The following is a 25,846-nucleotide window of genomic DNA, read 5'->3' on the forward strand; positions in this document are numbered from 1 at the left end:
TTAATGACTTTAAAATGTATGTGGCTGAAGTTTGATGTATTACATCATGAAAATAACAAATCATATTCCATAACTATTTTATGCATATTTAATCCACAAGAACATTTGCACAAATTCGTTTATGAAACAGTACTAAAATTAAATATTATTGTTTGTGAAAATTGCTTTTTCATTGTAATATTTTGGTCATTATGTTATAACACATAATTGAACCACTGTCCAATAAAAATTGGAGAAATGTCCATTTTTAATCTACATTAATGAAATCACAGGTAAACACAGCTTAGAAATAAGCAATTCCTGAGTGCCATTTTGTTAGCAGGAATGAGAAAAAGCAGAGTCATAACATACCTTAGTAATGAGCTTTTGACATTTTTCAAATAGTTAATGAAACATATAAACAGTATAAATATCAAAGTTGTTCATGCAGCTGCGGTCTGCACAATATTTGTGTGTAATGGCTGGAGACTAAGTTAAAAAAGGTTATTTTATGATCATGCCCTGCTCATACTAGTAACCACTGTAATGAATAAACTTGAACAGATTTTTGTTGGGAAGGACATCCCACACTACTTGGGGTAGTCCATGCATTTCCTATTTGCATTCTTCGCCGAGCCTGTGATCCTCCAAACCCACTGGCCGCTATTCCTATGGTTTCAGACAGAAACCTCCCATGTAGTATGGTCTTCTTTCAGTGCTGTTTTCATACATCAATATCTTGTTCCGTAAATTTACTGATCCCAGGTCTGAAAAGACTACTTAAACCCTGATTTTAACTCGGGATGGGAATCGGAAGTGCGGCAACCAAAGCGGGGGCACCTCCCCCACCCCTCCACATTTCCTGGAGTTAAAATCAGCCCTAAACTATGTTGTCACCAACAATTGAATGTATAAAAGTGCAGAAAATAGTGGTACGTAACTTTTGTATTAAGGCTGTGAACTTTTCTAGACTGGTTCCTTGTTCTCATAACTCGCAATATATCAATATGAGATGTACAGCTTAAAAATGTTAGACAATTTACTCCATGAGAGACTTTTAATTTTGATGCTATGCAGTAATATTAGATATTTTCTTGTATTTGAGTAATTGTTTATAGGATTATATGTGCTTAACAAAATAAACTCTCTTAATAAGAACAGAATTAGTAAGTATCACTGGAGATTCTGAATGTTTGATTACCATCTAGTGTACACACTATGCGAGATGTCCATTCTATCACAGATGGCACTGTAAAAACTGGGGATCGGTATGAGGCAGCCATTCTTAGTGAAGTGGCTTATTAGATGACACAGAATACTGATATATGCAATTAAGTCCTGCCTCTTTGAAAACTCATATACAGTGCAAAATCACCTTGGGGCAACAATTCCTCTGGTCACTATGAGTTGCGCCATCATAAATACATTCATGAAACTTCCTGTATTTGTTCTTTCCAGTGAAATCATAAATGCGCTCCGTTAGGGCTTGATCACGATTTCATTCAAAGTACTGAATGGAGGAAATCTTAACAAATACATTTATAACATGGCAATCAGTGGAATTCTTACCCCCATATCTAGTCTAAGTAGTAAAGTTTAAAACAACTGTCCCTTTACTTTCCACAGCAGCACTGGTGTTACCACACTCTGATCTTACCCCATTGATTGATCACAATAGCATGTTTCGCGACTACATTTTATTGTCAACTAAATATATTTTGTGACATTATAGATCTGTATGTAATAATTATTCTTACTTAAGTATTTACTAAATGAAAAATATTTTCTGCATTCATATTTTACAGGTTTAAAAGCTAATGAAAAGTACTCCTTAAAAATATCTGCAAGTACTAGCAAGGGTGAAGGAATTCAAAGCCAACCAGTGTACATTTTAAGTGGAGAAGGAGGTAAGCATAACTGCAAACTATCAAATGTTACTGTCCAGCTATTGCAGCAAAATATATGGAATATGTGAGTTAAAAGGACAGTTTTATCATTTTGAAATATTTATTTTTTTAGAATACCAGTACAATACTTTTAAACTATATTATCTTTTGGGTTATGCTGTTAATCATAAGGATAAAAAACACTTTTCATATCATTGAATCTTTCACTTTTATCACTTTGGAAACGGAGCAGATTTGAAATTGGATGTTTTGAAATCAGCAGAAATCCAGTTCCCATTGTGCAGTACAACCGTAACAAATCTTATTGAACTGTGGGAAACTGGAACAAACGAAATAGCTGCAAGGTGCTAATTTCCATCTGGTTTGCACACCATCTAGTTACAGTTTAGCTGATAGCTGGTTTCAGTTCAAGATTACACACCCAGAATGCGAAACTTGACAACACACATGACATGATTACTTGGCTCAATAAAGATATAGCTGTGATCTGTATGTGCATGGCAACTTTTTCTATAGGGCCAGAATGGATTTATAATCAGAAAATGAAGTAACTAGAATGCAAGAAGCATAGGCTGAGTATAAAGGTAATAGAGATTTTAGCCATTTTTGGTAAATTTATAGCTTAAAATGAGAGTATTGGTTTTTTTCGAGGTAGATTCTGGGTGAGACCCGCTTCTGCCAGGTTTCTGCCTTATAATGGCAGCACTGTAGTTTCCATTATATGTGTGCACCAATGCTGCAAGGAGATGTATTAAAACATGGAGGAAGTTACTGGAAAAGAAAATTGGGCGTGGTGTAAAACTGACTGCCAATTTGCAATCAGCCTGTCTTGCACTATTGTCATTGAGCAATTTGACCCTCTAGAGGTCCTAAAGGGGTACTTTCATTTCCTTGATAGATCAGAAGGCTTTGGAATGAGCATATAGCCAGCATAGTTGCTTGTATCCAGTGGCTCAGTGGTAGGTGCCAGTGGCTCAGTGATAGCACTACCTTTGAGTTAGAAGGTTGTAGGTTCCCACTCCAGAGGCTTGACTACATAATCCAGTGCAAAAGTTAAGCCTTCAATTACATGGCTAATATTGTGTAATACCAAATATGGAGTTATTTGAAATGATTTTCCGAAAACGTTAGCTAACATTAAAATTCATTCAATGCAATATGTGATGCATAGCTCACTTAATCTAAACCCATGGTATAGCACCTATTTTGTTTTGTGGTGTTACAGTAACGGATGTTAAACTTCCCTGTATCATGTTGGCAGAAACTAAATCAACGTTTACTTAGTTTTAAGATGTTACAGTATTCAATTTTTAATTTAAAATGGGCAGAATTACATCAAAAATGCAAATTGCTGATATTCCATCCACATGGTGCGAAACAACATTCACATACAGAACTCTCTTTTTACCCACAATCCATAGTTCCTGGCTCGCCTCCACAGTCACTCACATCAAAAAAGTTATCTTCTACCACTGTACATCTGTCATGGAAGCCTCCCTTGGAACCAAATGGAGTGATTCTGTACTACGCAGTCCATATTTGGTAAGATTTATTAAATTGGTTGTTAACTTTAACAGTAAATTTTAATCATAGCAAACTGTATCCATGGCATTTTAAACCATTTATTTTACATTTAATCTTATCAAAAATATTTACATTTTTCAAAAGGATTTTTATCTTGTAATAAAGTGAGAAAGATAAATCTGTAAAATTAGTTCAAATTAAATTGTGCGAGTAGAGCAGAGGACAATATATTCCAACTAGTGACAGGTAAATTTAGGATTAATATAAAGTTGTCTTTCATACAAAGAATGCTCAATATATGAATGGACTTCTGGATAGAAGATTGGAGCAAAAAAAAAAATTGATTATTTAAGAAACAGTTGGATTCAATAGTGGAGGAGAACTGTAGGTTCTTTCTGCATGGATAAATTAAGATTAGCTCAATAGCCTCGAATTATCCTGCGATATGAAATAATGTTGATTATTTTCACTTTCTTGCATTACTTTTGTTACAGGAGTGCAACAACACAACTCATTTTAAATGAAACCGGAACATCTGTACTGCTGAAAGACTTGTACAATAATACTGAATACCATGTTTTTGTAACAGCAAATACTAGGCTTGGTGATGGTGGAATGAAAAGTAATAACATCACATTTCGAACATCTGAGAGTTGTAAGTGTCTATACTGACTTTTGAAACTTGTAATAATAGGTATAAAAATATAACAGAAACATATAAAATAATACATTCTCTGCATTCATAGAACCATGGAATGATACAGCACAGAAGGAGATCACTCAGCCCATCGTGTCCGTGGCTCTTTGAAAGAGCATTCTAATTAGGTCCACTCCCTTGATCTTTCCTCAAAGCCTTGCATATTTTTCCCCTTCAAGTATTTAGACAATTTCCTTTTGAAAGTTACTATTAAATCTGCGTCTACCATCCTTTCAGGCAGTACATTCCAGATCATCATAACCCGCTGTGTAAATTTTGGTTCCTCATGTCAACCTCGGTTCTTTTGCCAATTATATTAATAAATAAATGTGTGTCTTCTACCAGCCAACCCTTCTGCCAGTGGAAACAGCTTCTCCTTATTTACATAGTATTACAGAGGGCTGGATTTTCCATGGGGTCAGCGAACACTATCAGTGGTGGGTCGGGTGGGGACCCCGCTGTGAACTTGCCGCCACACGCCTTTCCCCGAAGTCGGGTCTGTCAGCACTGAGCAGACCTGACACGCAGCGGTGGGTTCACAGCGGAGGATCCAATTCAGGTAACGATTGGCTTGTTTAGAGCCATTTAAGAATGAATTTCAGCTCCCCTTCTGCATTTGACAGCTCGCCCACAGGATCCACACTGGTCGGGGACCATGTCTGTCAAACTGAGGCAGGAGTTCAGTGGCCGTTGAATGAGCTGTTGAGTTGACAGCTTCACATGTATAGTAAAAGCTCCCACCTTAGAGATGTTTTCTGTCAGTCCCAAACTCTTCTTCACTGCATTTCCACAACAGCTTCACCGTGCTGCAAGTCTTTACACAAATCTCCATCGAGTCTGACCTCATTACCTCTCTCACCTCTGATCGCTTCTGTCATCTCTACTTCACCTGCCATTTATTCTATCAGCAGGGTTGCCCTTTATAATCTTCTCATCTTGATCCTCAGAATCCCACCATGATCATCCCCAATACCAGCAGCACCAAGCACACCAGCAGCACCAACAACAACACCACCAACCTTCTCCTCTGCACAAGACAGAGAGTAACAGTACCCGATCACAATGCTGCCCGGGATGCCAGGGATAGCCAAATTTACTTCACTTGAGGCTATACACCATGGCTGCCACATAATGTGCCAGGTTGGCATCACCCCACACCATAGAAACATAGAAATTAGGTGCAGAAGCAGGCCATTCAGTCCCTCGAGCCTGCACCGCCATTCAGTAAGATCATGGCTGATCATTCAACCTCAGTACTCTTTTCCTGCTTTCTCTCCATACCCCTTGATCCCTTTGGCCATAAGGGCCATATCTAACTCCCTTTTGAATATATCTAACGAACTGGCCCCAACAACTTTCTGTGGTAGAGAATTCCACAGGTTAACCACTCTGAGTGAAGAAGTTTCTCCTCATCTCGGTCCTAAATGGCTTACCCCTTATTCTTAGACTGTGACCCCTGGTTCTGGAACTCCCCTGCAACGGGAACATTCTTCCTGCCTGTAACCTGTCCAATCCCATCAGAATTTTATATGTTTCTATGAGATCTCCTCTCATTCTTCTAAACTTCAGTGGATACAAGGCCAGTTGATCCAGTCTCTCCTCATATGTCAGTCCTGCCATCCCGGGAATCAATCTGATGAACCTTCGCTGTACTCACTCAATAGCAAGAACGTCCTTCCTCAGATTAGGAGACCAAAACTGAACACAATATTCCAGATGTGGCCTCACTAAGGCTCTTTACAACTGCAGTAAGATCTCTCTGCTCCTATACTCAAATCCTCTAGCTATGAAGGCCAACATGCCATTTGCCTTCTTCACACCTGCTGTACCTGCATGCCAAACTTCAATGACTGATGTACCATGACACCCAGGTCTCGTTGCACCTCCCCTTTTCCTAATCTGTCACCATTCAGATAATATTCTGTCTTCCTGTTTTTGCCACCAAAGTGGATAATCTCACATTTATCCACATTATACTGCATCTACCATGCATTTGCTCACTCACCTAACCTGTCCAAGTCACCCTTCAGCCTCTTAGCATCCTCCTCACAGCTCACAACGCCACCCAGCATAGTATCATTTGCAATCCCATAAAGCATCTGCAATCCCATAAATCAATCCCATAAAGCATCCCTATAATACCCAAGACATTCCTTTCACATTCATCACCATTGTGGGGTGTACCGTTATATCTCACCATTCACTGCAACTTACTGAACCACTTCCAAAGGTGCACACAAATCTGCCCAATAACGCAAAGTGTTGAAAATAAAGGTTTCAATGTTTGACACCACAATAACAGAATTTTTACATGAACATTGCATAAAACACCCAAGTGCCTACCCTTGTGTGTTGTTAGTTGGTATGATTGCACTAAGATGAGGGTGAGTGTGAGGGGTGGCTAGTGAGATGAGCATGTGATAATGTCGATAGAGAGGGATGGGTGGAGGTACAAGGTAAATTGGTAAGGATGTGCAGGAGTAGGGTAGGGAAGGCAGAGTGATGGGAATGTGATAAGAGGCACCACAAGTTGAGGTTGAGTGTGGCTTTGTACTAACATTTTGTGATCTACTGAAATAATTGAAACATTTAGGGCACTGCACCCAGGTCCTCCTGACCACATCCCTGCTTGTGCCCCCCTCTGCAACGTGCAACGAGGCTGTGTTGATCTCCTGGGGAGGTCTCTTCCACCCCATGGGAAGGGAAGAGGACCTCCCTACATGCTGGGATATTCCCTCTGTAAGCATATAGAGGGTGTCATGGGAGAGCCTGAGTGCAACTGTGCAGCTCTGTGCAGTGCGTGTCAGTGCTTGCAGCACCTCAATGCTATAGAACACTGACAGCACAACTGTCAAAAGAAAGTTGGCCATGATCCCTTTAAGGAAACTGGCTGATGACGTGTCATCAAATGACATCACCAGACCGGCTTTCTTTTAATTGGCCGCGAAACGCGCTGGGAGGGCTTAACAAGCCCAATTAAGGTCATTTCATTTCGGAGACTGGGATGGAGACAGCAGTGGAGTCGGGACCCGCCATCGACGTCGCCTGCCACGGATCCACTGAGGTCAGCAAAATTATGGCTTATAATATTCACAGCACAGAAATATTCCAACAGGTCCATACTGGTGTTTATGCTTACTCTATCAAAACCCTTCATGATTTTGAACAACTCTATCAAATCTTCCCTTAAACTTCTCTGCTCTAAAGAGAGCAATCCCATAATGGAAGACCCACTTCCTTGATACCATTCTACTAAATCTCTTGTATATCCTCTCCATTTGACATCCTTCCCAAATAGTTTAACATAACATTTTTGTGTGAAAGTGAACTATTTTACTAATGCATAAATGTTTTCATGCAGCAAGTAGCCCTGAAGGCATTATCTCCTATGTCAACAAAAGTTCCACGTCTATTCAGGTTTTTTGGAACCCTCCTTTTAAACCTACTGGAAATGTTCAATATTACATTGTTCACTACAGAAATACTTCTGGCGTTTTTACACAGGTATGATGTTTTCTGGCTTTAACTAGAAAACTGTTTTGTTGTCCCAATATTAAGGAGTTAGCTGGTTTGTGGGTTCTAAGGAACAACAGCCTAGAAATTACTGTTGACAATATGAGTGGATGAGCACATAATACGTTCATATGATATTCTTTTGCCTGTTATATTAGCAAGGCATTAACCCATCTAAAATAAATGGGGTTAAACCTATGTTAAATAACAGGTAATGTAGCAAACTATAATTTATCGGCTTAGAAAACATACTGAAATTGTATTATTACTAATCTCTTTCTTATTTCCAAAATTAAACTGTAATTGATCTGTGTTTCAAAAGTGGAATTCATTGAATATTTGGAAATAGGAAATACTCTGGGAAGCTGATTAACCAAATCAAATCGCCAAATAATGTTGAAAGAAAAATGCAATTTAGTTATATTTAATTGTACAAGTGGTTCAATCAAGATTGGGGTGGGGGGGAATCAAAATATAAACAATAAAGAGAGATAAACTATAAGTTAAAAATATCAAAGTTATCAAAAGTTTCCAAAGTGACAAGGAGCTTAGGTAGGCATCATACTTGTTTTAACCATTCAGTAATTTCAAGATCAGCATTGTGTAGTCTGGAAAGACCTCCTGGTAGACTAGCATGAAATTAGCAGCCATTCAGTAGATTTGTGGCATCCTCAACTGCACCACAGCTCCACAGAGGGCTGTTCCTGAGTTCCCAGGGGTGGTCATTTGCCGTATACTTTATATAACTGGTTGTACTTTTGCACCAGAGATGGTATGGCAGCTCAAAGTCTCTCATCAGGCTTGGTGATGAGGGAAGTTTTTTTATGGAGAGACAGCTTATCTCCATTCTGTTCACCATGAGGCAATCTCTTTAGTACTGTTTACTCACAGGATGCCAGATGGTTGGTACGAATTGTACAGAGTTTCAAAAGACCCTCATTGCAGCATCCAATTGATTCTTAAATGATTCAAGGGTTTTTACTTCCAGTACTTTATCCAGAAGTCCATTCCATGTGTTGATCACTCTGGGAAGAAAAGCTTCCTGATATTAGTCTTAATTTGCATTTTACTAGATTGAACCTATGACCCCCTGTCCTACTCTAACCATTTATTCAACTTTTCCACACCTCTATAAGGTTATGTCTCAGACATTTCTTTTCAAGACTGAAGTGCTGAAATTACTCCAGTCTTTCCTCACAAATGAGACCGAGGATTAGCCTTGAGGCACTTCTTTGCACTGCCTCCAGGTCTTGAGTGTCTCCCTATATCTCAGTGACCAGAACTGGACACAGTTCTCAAGGTATGGTCTGACCAGAGCACTTTACAGTTTGGTTGTGATTTCTTCTGACTTATATTTTACTGTTTTAGATACGTAGTTCAACATTCTATCGGTTCTATTGATTTCTGCTCTGCATTGGTTGGACTTGTAGACTCCTAGGCCTATTTCAACTTCATCCTTAACTATTTCAACACCATTCATGGAGAGTGTGTCGTCCATTTTCCTTCCTTTATGTAGTTCCTTTCACTTGTCTGTAAAACGCTTTTGTCCAAATCACTTTGTAATTTCCGAGGTGTCATCTCCAAGTCCACTGACACTTCCCAAATGTAACCAGTTAGCATTGAGTTTCTAAATCCAAGTCACTGATGTAATAGCAACAGTAGTAACCCTAATACTAACCCTAGCTCGAGGGTAGCTCACTTAATATCTCCCCCATTCAACTTGATACAACTTCTCGAACAACTATCTGGTGTGTTCTATCCGTCAGCCAACTTCTTATCCATTCCAAGATTTTCCCTGAATCCCCACAGCTTTGAGCTTTACTAATATGTGTAGATTTTCATATCTACTGCTTGAGCATCGAGGCAGAACACAGAGAAAACATTTAAAGAAGAAGAATGCATACCTGTAAGTCAGTTTATTAGTATATAGCAATAGAAATAACACTAGAAATTCAATAAATATGTAAAATAAAGAAATCCGATGACCCAACAGATCCCTTTAGGGTTTGAGGATCAGAGTTCAAAAACATGATTTAAATATGATGCTTGGACACAAATACGTCAGAAAAAAATATAAATGCAAACAGAATATAACATTATTTAATGTTACAATCTAAATAACAAAACATTTTAAATTAATTTCACCACTTCTAGTGTATAAAATGCTTGAGATGAGAGAGAAAATTCACATATGCAATGAGCTATTTGATATTGTTTTTCAGAATATCACAGACTTTGATCAAGGAGGGAGTGGTGAAAATGTAAATGTGTCAGTACTTTTGGTTAATTTGGCCAAATTCAGCCACTATAAATTGTGGATAACAGCCTGCACTATCCTTGGAGATAAAATTCAGACGAGTGAACTGATTGATGTGCAGACTGACGAAGACGGTAAGTTTATTTCAGTGCAAATACAGAACTACTGGGGTATAGGTTAAATCAGAAAATAGCAAATAAGGTACAGTGATTGTCAATTAATCTTTTAACTAAGAAGTGATCAACAAGTTTGTGCATAATAAAATTGCACAATGTAGCAGTACATTTTATTGTTAAGAAATACACACTTATCAGCACAATCAACTCTCAGCAAGCTTTGATGTTTGTGATGATATGTATTTATCTCTCCTGTAAGTGATCACATTGCCATGATAATATTGAGTTTCAATTATTGGTAAACAAAATAGCACCTCATAGCTTTCATGGCCTGTGAATTGTCCTCTTTTTTATGCAAAACAAGTACTCATCCCTGTGCATTGTTTTTCTGGTGCAGTGCACTTGCAAGAAAAAGTAGAGTTGAGCAACAAGAACTAAACTTGTCTCTAATTATCTCATATTATTGCATGGAAGATAACTCTGAGCAACTTCTTATTGGGGCAGAATTTCCGACGTCCCGGGTCCATACGAAATTTCGGGAAGGCATCGGAAAAGCTGATTTTCAGCGCGCAATGCGCATGCTTTTCCGATCTGTCAAGCTGGAGCTTAACAGAGCATCCGCAGATCGGGAGCGAGGACATTTGTACGTGGAAGTTTGGGCTATTTATCCATATCTTGCATGGCAAATGTCCTCAAAACTCTTGCGCTTGAAAAAGCAGGCGCATAGCCTACATTTACAGGCGTAAGAATTTAAAAACATAGCAAAAACATGATTAAAATTTAAAATTTCTTTAAAAAAACATGTGTAACATTTTTAATTTCTATTAGTTTATTTAGTGAGGTGTTTTTTAAATGTTTTATGTATTTTTGGTGAGATTTTGGGTTTTTCTCATTCATTGTAATAGGAGTTTCGTAACTTACATACAATGAATGAGAAAATATTTATCTGTGATTGGGTGTCCAGGCACACATGACTCCTGCGGACGTCCCGACGCGTACGCACTGCGCGTCGCAAGGAGAGGAGGCCTGTGGATCGGGAGTTCCAGCGGGCACAGCAGCTTCAGGTAAGTGCGCATTGTATTTCTATTCTTTATTGATTTGCCCGTGGGAAGTCCTCCTCGGAACTTCTGCCCCAATATCTTTTGGGGTGCTTCTCCATGAAAATGGTTATGACACCTAAAAAAATTTCTAAATAGTTTTTCAACAAATATGTCTTTACATTCCTAATATATAGGTAAAATAACAGGTTCTGAGATTTTTAAAACAGTATTCCACAGAAAGTATTTGGAATGATTTATGTTTAAATGTTGAGTTATAAAATTCACTGAATTCACATCGGTTCAAAATCTACAGCTGCTGCGACAAAGAAGGGATGTTAATGAAACAACCAATCTTACTGTTTTCCATAATAACTAGGGGCAATAAGTAATTTGTTATAAAAACAGAAAATGCTGGAATCTCAGCGGGTTAGGCAGCATCTGTGGAAAGAGAAACAGAGTTAATGTTTCAGGTCGATGACCCTTCGTCTGAACTCAAAAAGTTGCTAGCTCATTATCACAGTAATTTTTTATCTCACTTGAGACCACTAGAAGGCCATCCACTCAAAATGGTATTCTTGTGTACCCAGCAGGGTATTATCTGCTGAGAATATATCCTTGAGGAGTAGGTAGCCAATTTGGTTAACAGGCCTATTGGTGCATCCCTGAATGGGGTGGAAAAGGAAGTTACAGCCCTTCAGCTTCATAGGTACATAGATAGAAAATGGAAAAAGGGACACATTAAAAGTCAGTCAGTCCATTTAGGTCCAGGACAGGAGCATGGCATAGTGAGGGAGAATTTGCCCACTTTAAACTCAAGGTTAATCAAAACCAGAAGGCTGACCACCAAAAGTTGTCAGCTCATTATCATAGAGTATTGTTGCACAGGCTATTATTTTTATTATTATTTATGATTAGGGGTTTGATGTTAAGTAAAGAAAGTGAGTTTTGATTATAATTGTCACTATGTGAAGGACTCTGCTCCATTCAATCAAACAATACCAATTCATATACTGAGTATTGATTAAGAATTGCTAATCTGCAAGATGTCTTAAAGAAAGATTTAACAATTGTTTTCATCTACATGCACTAAATGCTCATAATGACATTTTAAAATTATAGAATATTCTGAGAGGTAGGATCAAAGGTTACATAGGGGTTGGCAATGAGTAGGCCTTCTTAATAAATTCCACTCTGACATTTAGAAACAAGCCTTTAGATACATGGGGCTCAAAATTGCCAAGGAGTTGCTCCGTTTTTTTTGGAGCAACTTGATTTTTCTGGAGTATCTTAAAAATCCTCATTTTGCACATTCAATTTGTGACAGTGTAAGTGAGTTAGTTAGGATTTTTTTAGTTTTGTTTAGTTTTTTTCAAAAGGGGGCATTACCAGCCACATACGCCCGTTTTGGCCATTTAGGCCACTTTGGACAGCTAATAGTTACTCCAAACTAACTTAGGCCAGCTTATGTGGCCACACAGAAAACCCTTGCAGAGAGTTAAGAAATCAGCACAGGTAGGTACATCGGAAGTCAGCAGAACTTAATGACTTGACTAAAGAATGTGAATAGGATTAAACAGCTATACAGGACATCATATGACAAACTTCGCAAAGTTAATTTACTGTACAACAGAAGCATTCATGGAAGCTTAAACTATAAAAATAAAAGAAGTAAAGTGACAAAACAGATTTACATAATTTTTTCAAAATATCCAAATAAAAAATAGAAGTACCTCCTGCTCGTAATTCTTATGTTCTTATGTTCTCCCAGCCTCCTAAGCTCACCCACCATCAGCCCGCCCCTTACAAACAACCCTACCTACCGGGGTCGGGGATCAGATCCTCCAGGATCAGAACAGCACCTGGGGTCAGAGATCGGACATGCCTGAGGATCAGATCTTCTCTAGAGGTCGGGGATCGGACCGCCCTCGGGATCGGATCCCCCTACCCCCATGGGATCAGTGATCGAACCCACCCTGCGGTTTGGAATTCCCCCTCTCTCCCCCCGCCCCCCCCCAGGATCAAAACTCCCTCCCCCGGTTCAAAACTCTTCCCCGCCCCCCACCCACCCGGATCAAAACTCCCCCACTCCGGGATAAAAACTCTCCCCGCCGCCCCGGCTTGGGCCCCGCACCAACCTGCTTGTTGTGGCCTTCTAGCCCGGGAAGGCAGCGGCGTGTGCGGGAGGCCACTTGGCCTGGGATAGGGGCAGGACTCATCGGATCCCATGCTGCAGCACGCACACAGAGGCTGGGGGCAGGAGCTACTGCGCATGCGCGCACACTGCAACGCGCATATGGAGAGCTGCCGGCACTGTTTCTGGCACAGGGCCCTAGCTCCGCCCCCCAATCGACTGGCCACGCCACGCCATGCCAAGCCCTGGGAGAGGCAACACAGCGGCCAGAATCGGGGGAGATTTTTTCGCCGAGTTTTCAGCCCACAAAGTCAGCGGATCTCTGGTGAGTGCGCCGAAAAAAGGGGTGGGCTAATTTTGAGCCCTTACTGACTGCAGCAGTGGATGATACAGGATTGTGGAATCACCCTTATAGTTCATCACAATGCAGTGAAAATGGCGCTAAAGCTTTTGCATCTATATCTTTTTTTACTTGGTTTATGCAAATAGGATTTGCAATCATGCCTTTATGTGGCTGAAACAGACATAAATCAATAAGAGTTTTACCAAACTGAAAAATAATCGCACTTAACAAGAATACTTCCATAATATTTTCTGAACCCCCAGTACCATTTGGAGTGTGTGTACATGGTTAGATTTAGCTGATAGAAAGGTTTGAGGATTATGCAGTGCATATATTTTTATTATTGATTTGAACTTCTTTTTCAGTACCATCAACTCCTCCACAAGACTTGGTGATAGTAAATTATACAGCAGATTCTGTCTTGGTCAGGTGGAAACCTAGTCCTATGCCAAATGGTATTGTGCAGCTCCACAGTTTTAAAATAATTGACAACACAAGCGAAAGCATACATTTTAAGGTACTGTTCTTTATGTTTTGTTTCAAACATTTTACTACTGCATACCAATCATGGCATTTAGGGGTTTGAATTGGAATATATTGTTTAAGATACATAAAATTCATACTTCTCTTTTGAAGTTGCTTATGGAAATTTCAGTGATGATGTCGAAAGAAGTTTGACTGTTGGCAGTAACCCTGTTTTGCAAGGCAACATTCTGGAAATCACACTGATACAAAATCCAGACTTAACAAATTATATGGGATTGTTGATTTGACTAAAAGAAAACCTATAATAAATGTTTATTTATGCACCCCCGCTCGGGGTTGATTTAAATTGCGCGAGAACACATGCTGTAGTTAATTAACAATTAACACAACTAATAGCTTTTATTTTCCCTCAAGTGGTTTACTTAGTCATCATAAATATTAGTCATCATAAATATTATTCATGCCCACAACACGAACCACATTCTACTCAAACATACAGCATACATGAAAAAACTCAAACATACAGTAAAAAAATACTCAAAATATCTCATAATGTTTTCTTTTATGTTTCAAGAATATATCGGGATTATTTCATGAAGCATATCTCACTGGCTTTGAATCATTGCATGAATATTACATAAGTGTATCAGCATTTACCAAAGTGGGAAATGGAGATCAATTTAGTAACATTGTCATTTTCAAAATAAGTGAATCAGGTTTGTTGAACTCTACTGATATTTTACAACAGCTGTCTTAAGTAGATGGTAATATGTTTTGTCATAAAACTTTGCTAGTATTTTGGATTGTGTTCCTAGATTCTGAATCATGAGCAATCTAATAGTCATATCTTGTCCTTTAATTTATATGATTTAACTACAACAATCCTCAGACTGAATAGAAACAAAGAAAATAGGTGCAGGAGTAGGCCATTCGGCCCTTCGAGCCTGCACCACCATTCAATATGATCATGGTTGATCATGCAACTTCAGTACCCCATTCCTGCTTTCTCTCCATACCCCTTGATCCCTTTAGCCGTAAGGGTCACATCTAACTCCCTTTTGAATATATCTAACGAACTGGCCTCAACAACTTTCTGTGATAGAGAATTCCTCAGGTTCACAATTCTCTGAGTGAAGAAGTTTCTCCTCATCTTGGTCCTAAATGGTTTACCCCTTATCCTTAGACTGTAACCCCTGGTTCTGGACTTACCCAACATCGGGAACATTCTTTCTGCATCTAACCTGTCCAATCCTGTCATAATTTTAAATGTTTCTATGAGATCCCCTCTCATTCTTCTAAATTCCAGTGAATATAAGCCTAGTCAATCCAGTCTTTCTTCATATGTCAGTCCTGCCATCCCGGGAATCAGTCTGATGAACCTTCGCTGCACTCCCTCAATAGCAAGAATAATTAAGGACATGTTTATTTGGACTGTAAAAATGGCAGCACCTTGTCTCTGATTGGTCCCTTGGAGGATAAACCACATTGTAAAGTTTCTCTGGAATGTGTCTCTCTCCCCGACTCTCTCTTCCTCCTCACCTCTTCCCCCTCTACCGTCCCCCCCATGTCTTTCTCTCGCCCCCCCTGTCTCTCTTCCCACCAACCCCCCCCCCCCCCCCCAAGTTCTCTCTCTCCCTCCCCCTATCCCATCCCCAAGACCCTGCAATCAGTTCGCCATGTTCCGCTTGGGGAGAGAGATAGATCCTGGTAGGGAGAGAAGCTGCTGGCCGGGGATAGAAGTTGCCGGCCGGGGACAGAGAGGGCTGAGCCGCAATTCGTGGCAGGGAATCTGGGGGTGAGAGAGACTGGGGGAGCGAGACAGCTTGGGGGGGGGCAGGGGGAGAGAGAGAGAGAGAGAGAGAGCCTGAGGGAGAAGAGCGAGCGAGCTTGGGGGTGGGGGATATTCGTAGCCTCCAAAAGCACTGCTACTACCCACTCTGATAGGTGGGTAGAGGTTTATGTGAGCATGGTCCCTCTGTTGATACCTTCTCAGCATGCCCTTGCTGCTGCTGTTCCTCTTTATCCTTTTCTTCAGTCCAACACAGTGCAGCTATAGCACCCATACTCAACTTCTCATTTTCTAAGTGTAGAGTATGAAGGTCACAATTGTAAATAAACCATTCTCACAAAACCATAGCCCACAATGAACTGAGAAAGCACCGGTAAGTGCAGAAGTTTTACTCATATATCAGACCTCCTTAACTTTAAGCACTTTACTAATGTTGTGACCAGTCCCACGAGAACCCCGTGCTGCAGCAATTAAATTTTATTCAGAACTTAACTGCCTTATAGGACCCCGATTTAAATGTTCACAAACCTCTCGCCTCTCCATAGCGAGAGATTCACTGACCCCGAGAATCACTACCATTATTATCATGGGTGGTCACTCATTTTCAAACTTTTAACCCTTCTCCTGTCTGGCCAGGGGGTTAAAATTGAACCCATAGTTTCTTGTTCACCAATCAACTATATACCTGTTCAGCTGATACCTCATAAATCTGTGATAGGTAGAGAGTTTCAAGTCTCCACTCTCAAAGAAAAGGAAATATTGCTCACCCACATTGTAATCTTACTGTAGATTTAATTATTTCAATACATTTTTATGAAAATAAACTATAGATAGTAATCAACTTGTACAAAAGGAAAAAATTGCTTGCATGAAATTTGTTAGTCCATTCCTGACTTTATTTGTGCTACAATGTTTTCTCCGCTGCTTAGTTCCAGATACTGTCCGAAATCTTCAATGCAATGCGTCAAGTTGGCAGTCGATCATTGTCGAGTGGGATCCACCATTAAAATCAGATGGAATTGTCACTTATTACACACTTGTATTTGAAAATAATGTTCAAAGAATTAATCTGAGTGACCGTATACACACATTTAATGAACTCCAATCAAATACTTCCTATCAGTTCAGTATAATGGCTGCTAACTCTGTGGGCCAAGGAAAAAGCAAAAACTGCACTGTCACTACTTTATCAGAAGCAGGTATGAATTTCATCAGACTTGGACGACAGTGTTAATACCATGATAACCTTCAAGATGTAAGAAATATGTATTTAATTTGCTATATAATATATTTTTATTAGAATTTCATTTTATAGGAATTGGAGTGATTTTAGATAAAATCCAAGATGGTTGTCTTTTCTAGAGTACAATGTAAAAATGAACTGTTGCAATTCATTAGTTGGCCTGTGAATTCTACAACATAAAGGAAAGATGGGGAGGTGGTAATGTGCAAGAAATTGGTTCCAATGTGAAAGCGGTTAGCAAAAGAGTGAAATGTTTTCCAGTTGTTAGCAGCTAAAAGTAGCGTGCTGTTTGTGCCTGTTTTGAGGGCAGCAGTAGTTGAGCGATTATGTGGTTTGCATGAGAAGGAGGGTAGGTGCTGTCATGTATGTAACCTTCATGTAACTGTAACCTTCATAACAACACTGCATACTTTATACACCTAAGAAATGCACACCTTGACTACAGGGGGTGAACTTGTGGGAGACACTCCTCACCTGGTCATCCAGGTATATAAAGAGAGGTCCCACGCAGGGTCATCACTTCTTGGTCCTGTGAATAAAGGTTCAGGTCACAGCGTGACCTTGTCTGCAGAATGTGCCTCGTGTGAATTTATAGTAGTGTGTAAGGACGTTACATTTGGCGATGAGAAACGAGAATCAACGACTCACGAGAATGGCCACCGGTAGCACAGATGAAAGGTACTGTGTTGCTGAGGACTGGGACCATTTCGTTGAGAGGCTCCAGCAGAGCTTTGTCATGAAGGTCTGGCTGGGAGATGCAGTGGCTGACAAGCGAAGGGCGCATCTACTGGCCAGCTGTGGACCTAAGACGTATGCACTGATGAAAGACCTGCTCGCACCCGAGAAGCCGGCGGACAAAACCTTTGAAGAGCTCAGCAAACTGATCGGTGAGCACCTCAAACCGGCGAGCAGTATACACCTGGCCCGACACCGATTCTATACACACCGACGTCGGGAAGGACAGAGCATACTGGACTTCGTTGCAGACCTTCGGCGCCTGGCCAGCCTCTGTAAGTTCACAGACGCCTGCAGGGGGGAGATGTTAAGGGATTTCTTTATTGAGGGCATTGGTCATGCCGGGATTTTCAGAAAGCTAATTGAGACCAAGGACTTGACCTTGGAAGTGGCAGCGTTGATGGTTCAGACCTTCATGGCGGGGAAGGAGGAAACCAAGCTAATATACGCACGCAACTCTGCTTCCAACGTGGCGATGGATCAGGGAGTTCACATTGTAAACGCGACTCAGAACCCCGCAGGCAGGCAAGGGCAATTCGACACCTCCCAGACAGCAACAGACTCTAGAGTGGGTCCTCAACAGAGACAATGGCAGGTTGAACGGACATTTACGCCATCACGACGGACAATGCGTCCTGGGATGGGGCCATTGACACCCACTAACAGAGTGCTCAAGAGTAATCAAAGGGACAATCAGAGAGGAATGCCTGGTAACAGCCCTTTTGTTCACAACGATCTCAGCTCATGCTGGAGGTGCGGGGGCAGACATGCTGCAAAAACCTGTAGGTTTCAACAATTTATCTGTAGAAATTGTAACTTCAGTGGACATTTAGCCAGAATGTGCAGGAAGCCCGCAGCGAGGCTAATTTATGAGGCAGATGAACCAGAAGAGGGGTCTGTAAGGCAGGTTGATGCTTGGGACAAAGCAATGGATGCTGAAGTTCAGTGGGTTCATGTGGCAAACATCCAAGCTCATATACCAAAGCGCCACCTATGATGATGAAAGTCCTATTAACCGGCATCCCGGTACGCATGGAGCTGGACACAGGGGTCAGCCAGTCACTTATGAGTGTCCAACAATTCGAGAAACTATGGCCACTCAGAGCTAGAAGACCCAAACTAGAACACATTGACACGCAATTACGGACATACACCAAAGAGATCATCCCAGTGCTAGGCAGTGCAATGTTGGTGGTCACACATAATGGATCAGAGAACCGGCTGCCACTCTGGATTGTCCCGGGAAATGGTCCTGCGCTTTTGGGGAGGAGCTGGCTAGCTGAGATGAACTGGAAATGGGGGGGATGTGCACGCCATTTCATCTGTGGAGCGAAGTTCATGCTCACAGGTCCTACAGAAATTTGAGTCACTATTTCAACCTGGTGTCAGTACTTTCAAAGGTACCAAAGTAGTGATACGCATCACCCCGGATGCTAGACCAGTGCACTACAAAGCCAGAGCTGTGCCGTATGTGATGTGGGAGAAAATTGAGAGTGAGTTGGACAGGTTGCTAAGAGAGGGCATAATTTCGCCCGTTGAATTCAGCGACTGGGCAAGCCCCATCGTCCCTGTCCTAAAAACGGATGGCTCGGTCAGGATCTGGGCGACTAAAAGGCCACTTTCAACCGAGTGTCACTACAATACCAGTACCCGCTTCTGAGAGCGGAGGATCTTTTCGCCACGCTGGCAGGCGGCAAGCTGTTCACCAAGTTGGACCTCACTTCGGCCTACATGACCCAGGAACTGGCCGAAGAATCCAAGCTACTGACCACCATCACCACGCACAAGGGACTGTTTGTCTACAACAGGTGTCCATTTGGCATTCGTTCAGCAGCCGCTATCTTTCAAAGGAACATGGAAAGCCTGCTCAAATCCATCCCCGGAACAATCCTATTTCAGGACGACATCCTTATCACGGGTTGAGACACCGGGGAACACCTCCACAACCTGGAGGAGGTGCTACGCCGACTGGACCGGGTAGGCCTGCGACTAAAGAAGTCCAAGTGTGTGTTTTTGGCCCCAGAGGTCGAGCTTTTGGGCAGGAGGGTTGCCGCAGAAGGGATCCGGCCTACCGAATCCAAAACACAGGCAATTCGTTGTGCGCCCAGGCCCGGCAACACATCGGAGTTGCGTTCATTTCTGGGATTCTTGAACTATTTCGGGAACTTTCTGCCGAACTTAAGCACATTGTTGGAGCTGCTACACATACTCCTGCGTAAGGGTTGCGATTGGTTTTGGGGGGACTGTCAGGAACGTGCTTTCAATCGAGCGCGGAACCTGCTTTGTTCTAATAAGCTGTTGACTCTGTACAGCCCCTGTAAGAAATTGGTTTTGACGTGTGATGCATCATCCTATGTGTTGCAGCAGAGTAATGATGAGGGCCAACTCCAACCTGTGGCTTATGCCTCCAGGTCGCTCTCCCAAGCAGAACGGGGATATGGGATGGTTGAAAAGGAAGCACTCGCATGTGTCTACGGGGTGAAAAAGATGCACCAGTACCTTTTTGGCAGAAAGTTAGAGTTAGAAACGGACCACAAGCCGTTAACATCTCTGTTGTCAGACAGCAAAGCTGTCAATGCCAATGCGTCAGCTTGTATACTGCGATGGGCTCTCACGCTGGCTGCGTATGACTACACCGTACGGCACCGGCCAGGCACCGAAAATTGCGCTGATGCACTCAGCAGGCTTCCACTGGCCACCACTGAGGGGGCAGCGGAGCAAAGTGCTGAGATGGTCATGGCCGTTGAAGCCTTTGACAGCGCGGGCTCCCCCATTACAGCCCGCCAGATCAAAATCTGGACCAACGGAGATCCCCTCCTATACTTGATTAAGAAATGTGTCCTGACTGGGGATTGGACGCCCGCACACGGAGCATGCCCCGAGGAGGTCAGACCGTTTCAGAGACGGATGGATGAGCTCTCCATCCAAGCCGACTGCCTACTATGGAGCAGCCGGGTAGTCATGCCCCAGAAGGAAAGGGAAGCATTCATCAGGGAACTCCACAGTGAGCACCCAGGCATCGTGCTAATGAAGGCCATTGCCCGGTCACATGTATGGGTGGCCGGGAATTGACTCAGACCTGGAACACTTTGCTCGCAGGTGCACGATGTGTGTCCAGCTGGGCAATGCCCCCAGGGAGGCCCCACTCAGCCAGTGGCCCTGGTCCACCAGGCCATGGTCACGTATTCACGTAGAGTACGCACGCCCGTTCATGGGAAAAATGTTCCTCATTGTTGTTGATGCATACTCGAAATAGATCGAGTGCATCATATTGAATTTGTGCACGACATCCACCAATGTGGAGAGTCTGCATCGGTCTTTGCGAGCCACGACTTGCCGGACATCCTGGTTAGCAACAACGGCCCGTGTTTCACTAGCTATGAATTCCGGGAGTTCATGTCGGGTAATGGCATCAAACATGTCAGGACGGCACCATTCAAGCCGGCTTCCAATGGCCAGGCGGAACGTGCGGTCCAAATCATAAAACAGGGCATGCTCCGGATTCAAGGACCCTCCCTTCAATGCCGCCTATCGCGCCTCCTGCTGGCCTATAGGTCCCGACCGCATTCGCTCACGGGAGTCCCGCCCGCGGATCTACTCAGGAAACGTACACTTAAAACTCGGCTGTCCATCATTCATCCAGTCCTGTCAGACATTGTTCAGGGCAAGCGCCAGTCCCAAAATGAGTGCCATGACCATAACTCAAAGGGGAGATGTATAGAAATCGATGACCCTGTATTTGTTCTTAATCACACTTTGGGGCCCAAGTGGCTTGAGGGTACTGTAATTGGCAAAGAGGGGAATAGGGTCATAGTGGTCAAACTTAACAATGGACAGCTATGCCGCAAGCATCTGGACCAAGTAAAAAAAAAGGTTCAGCATGGACACTGAGGAACCTGAGGAAGATCATAAGATGTTGCCCACACCACTGCCAGTGAACGAGCAACAAGAACATTCAGCAGCATGCACAGTCCCTGCAGCCAGCCCGGACAAGCCGGAATCACCACAGGTGACAGAGACACATGGCAAGGCTCAACAACCAGAGCCCCAACTGCGGCACTCCACGAGAGAGCGTCGACCGCCTGAAAGACTTAATCTTTGACCCCATAAAACGTTGGGGGGTGGGTGGGGGAGATGATGTCATGTATGTAACCTTCACGTAACTGTAACCTTCATAACAACACTGCATACTGTATACACCTAAGAAATGCACACCTTGACCACAGGGGGTGAACTTGTGGGAGACACTACTCACCTGGTCATCCAGGTATATAAAGGGAGGTCCCACGCAGGGTCATCACTTCTTGGTCCTGTGAATAAAGGTTCAGGTCACAGAGTGACCTTGTCTGCAGAATGTGCCTCGTGTGAATTTATAGTAGTGTGTAAGGACATTACAGGTGCAGTGTTCCATTGTGATTAATATTTAAGGAGAGAATTCCAGAGCATATGATGGGCCAAAGGGAGGAGGGACGCACAAGAGGCCAGAGGCAGCAGAATGAAGAATTCGGAGGAGTGGGACTATGACCATGAACTACAGACTGTATTACATTTGTCCTCCCACAACCATAACTTCATAAGCAAAACAAACTTGCCAATGACTCTCCTTCTGACTTTCTCAGATATACATTACCTAGCTCCTGGATATTTATTTCTGGTTTCCCAGAACATCTTAACCGAGCATTTTGATACTCCAGATGAATACTGCATTTCCCTATTAGTGTCTTCTTGAGGTGGAACTTCAGCTGTTTATATTGATGTTTCTGATTCCTCAAGGCAGAATGGCATAGACTTTAGAAATAGGAAAGTAATTGCAATTCCTTTTGAGGTACTTCTGTTAAATTATTTCAATGACATTATCATATCACTGATAAAACCTCATATGATAAGTCAATGGCAATATCTTGCATGATTCTATTTAAAGGATCCCCAAACAGTCTTGTAACTGAAAAGCTCTGATCCACTTTAATCAAACTGATGCTCAAGTTGTATTGCAGTATTTAGAGATTGATGTGGACATCAGCTATGATTGTACTGCCTGTTCCTTACTGTTCCCAAATTGATCCATTTTCATGGAGAGCACAGATTGGTCATAGTGGTGGGCAGAACGATTGCACTGCCTTCCCAAACAGACTAGCAGGAGGCCCAAGTTATATACATGCCCGGGCTTATAGAAACATAGAAAATAGATGCAGGAGTAGGCCATTCGGCCCTTCGAGCCTGCACCACCATTCAATATGACCATGGCTGATAATGCAACTTCAGTACTCCACTCCCGCCTTCTCTCCATACCCCCTGATCCCTTTAGCCGTATGGGCCACATCTAACTCCCTCTTGAATATATCCAACGAACTGGACTCAACAATTTTCTGTGGTAGAGAATTCCACAGGTTCACCACTCTCTGGGTGAAAACGTTTCTCCTCATCTCGATCCTAAATGGCTTACCCCTTATCCTTAGACTGTGACCCCTGGTTCTGGACTTCCCCAACATTGGGAACATTCTTCTTGCATCTAACCTGTCCAGTCCCGTCATAATTTCATATGTTTCTATGAGATCCCCTCTCATTCTTCTAAATTCCAGTGAGTAGAAGCCGAGTCGATCCAAACTTTCTTCATATGTCAGTCCTGCCATCCCGGGAATTAGTCTGGTGAATCTTCGCTGCACTCCCTCAATAGCAAGCACGTCCTTCCTCAGATTAGGAGACCAAAACTGTACACAGTACTGCATAATGACGGTAGGCTGTAGGTGCTAAACCTGCGGTCAGTGTGGGAAATCCAGCAGAGCCAAGCCAGAAGCTCAACATTCAAGGTGGGGAGGTGATCATGTGACTGGTTAGTGGGATGGAAGAACAAGAAAATGTTCCTCCTGGCCCCACAAAAATCTAAAAAAAAGTACGACTTACCTGTTCGAGGAGCAGCCTTTGTTCCTCAAGGACTGTTGGCTAAACCACTTAGCACTCAGTAACAATGGGCGCAGCATGCATGGCACACGTCTTGCAGCATTCCTTCAATACTGCACTCTCGTGTCAACCTCGTTTCAGATTGATTAATGCCATGATCTGATTCAGATGAAAGTACTATCAACTGAGCCAAGCTGACACTTAAAGATGTGACAGTCATTTTAGTTTGATTGCTATTCAGATTGAATGCTACTGATTTTTCATAGGCTGGTAAAACAGAAGCAATGATTAATATAATTGTATTTTTCAGACCCAAGTGCTCCTAAGGATCTGGAGATAGTTGGCATTCAATCAACCTTTGTAACTTTGAGGTGGACGTGGCCCAATATTAACCCTGGCTATTTAAGACTTTTCAGGATCATTGTACAACTGCGTTCTGTCTTGTGTATGGACTGGGAAAGTCAAGACTGCATCGAAGCTGAGAAAATTGAAGATCATAATATTGATAATGATAATGACACCATCAAGACAATTGTCCCTGAATTAAAGAAATTCCGATGGTACAGATTTAGGGTTGCTGCCCGTAGAAATGCTGGATTTAGCAACTATTCAACTTGGACTTCTACAAAGACAGCTGCTGGCTGTAAGTAGAGATTGAATTGATTCACAGATTATAACAGCAGTAAACACATTTTGCTGATAGTTCATTTATTTTGTATTAAAATTAAAGGTTACATTCCTCATCAAACAACTAATCTTCCCCTCATAGGGCTTAATCATCACTGACAAAAACATGATATTGATGGAAACCCTATTTCTTATAAAAAATATTTTTGACAACTAATAAATGTGCCAAATATTATCCGAGCACAAAAGCTAATGCCAGAGTGAAGCTTTATATAAAATGGCTCTTTATACCTGTTCTGTTTGTTTGTATACTGTGTTTCTGTGTAATAAGCCATTCCTTTATATTTGAAAATATTAGAATTGAATTTACCTGTAACACTCAGGGCTGGATTTTTGAGGGGTTTGCGACCAGTTTAGCGCCTGTGCGGGGCGCAAATACGTTTTATTTTTGGCGCGAAACGAGACGCACAACATTTTGCGCCCGGGCGTAACTTTTGCCAGTGGTTTTGCGGCAGTGCGCGCTCGATGTTTTCACCGTTTGGATGACGTCAGTCAGTGTGCAGCAGTGTGCTAGCACCCCGGGCAGAACTTTCGAGCTTATCGCCTGATTTAGCATCCGCCCGGGAACTCGCCACCAAAAAGCAGTCGCACCCAGATCAGACTCCGGGCGCACCCAGCGCTATCTTGAAAACGGAGCAGAAGCTTAGTGCATAAAAGGATTGGGAGAAGATTAATGCATTTTTCATGCTGAAGTTTTATGTGAGTTTATAGTTCATTTTAAAGGACATTTAAGGACATTTTAAAAGATGGGGGCTATACTATGTCAGCCATTGATGCTGGCTGCTACATTTATACGGCGTCGAGCTGGAAGAAAGCTTATTGGTGATCATTTTGAGCATAATCGAAGAGGTCGCAGATGTATGGGGAGAAGGCCTTACCCCCAATGAGTTTACAGGGAACAGTGCTCATACCTGCAGTTCTCTGAGGCACAGTGCATTAGAAGGCTGCGCTTCCGAAAAGAAGTGCTAACAGAGATATGCCAGCTCATAAATGCAGACCTACAGCCTACCAGTGGTAACAGGACTGCACTGCCCGTCGAGGTGAAGGTGACTGCGGCACTTGTCCTCTATGCCTCTGGCTTCTTTCAGGCACCAGCAGAGGACATATGCTTCATCTCGCAGTACTCTACACATTGCAGTGTTCTCCAGGTGACTACTAGACTGTACGCACGCAGGATGGACTTCATAAACTTCCCAATGACCTAGGAGGCCCTGAATGAGAGGACTGTAGGTTTTGGATGATTTGCTGGCTTCCCCAAGGTTCAGGCTGCCATTGACTGTATACACATCGCCCTGTGAGCACTTTTACACAATCCAGAGGTTTACCAAAACCAAAAGGAATTCCACTTCATGAACATACAGATCGTCTGCGACCATACTCAGCGCATTATAGCAATCAATGCCCAATATCCAGGGAGCATCCATGATGCTTTCATCTTGCGTGAGAGCAGTGTCTCAGGCCTGTTCAAGCGCCAAGCACAAGGCCAGAGCTGGATGCTGGA

The 25,846-nt window shown here is 42.4% G+C and overlaps 1 protein-coding gene across 1 annotated transcript in view; it reads left to right on the forward strand.

The window, feature by feature from the left end:
* ptprq (protein tyrosine phosphatase receptor type Q) overlaps window positions 1-25,846 on the forward strand; it is a 266,871-nt gene that overhangs the window by 134,763 nt on the left and 106,262 nt on the right. Inside the window, exons 30-38 of the mRNA XM_070901512.1 lie at window positions 1,785-1,886; window positions 3,308-3,428; window positions 3,905-4,065; window positions 7,469-7,611; window positions 9,843-10,011; window positions 13,873-14,024; window positions 14,568-14,709; window positions 16,712-16,981; window positions 23,969-24,301. Of these exons, the coding sequence (XP_070757613.1) occupies window positions 1,785-1,886; window positions 3,308-3,428; window positions 3,905-4,065; window positions 7,469-7,611; window positions 9,843-10,011; window positions 13,873-14,024; window positions 14,568-14,709; window positions 16,712-16,981; window positions 23,969-24,301 (1,593 nt within the window). The remainder of the gene's footprint in view (window positions 1-1,784; window positions 1,887-3,307; window positions 3,429-3,904; window positions 4,066-7,468; window positions 7,612-9,842; window positions 10,012-13,872; window positions 14,025-14,567; window positions 14,710-16,711; window positions 16,982-23,968; window positions 24,302-25,846) is intronic.

Source organism: Pristiophorus japonicus, chromosome 15 (assembly GCF_044704955.1).
Source record: "Pristiophorus japonicus isolate sPriJap1 chromosome 15, sPriJap1.hap1, whole genome shotgun sequence".
Classification (NCBI taxonomy): domain Eukaryota; kingdom Metazoa; phylum Chordata; class Chondrichthyes; family Pristiophoridae; genus Pristiophorus; species Pristiophorus japonicus.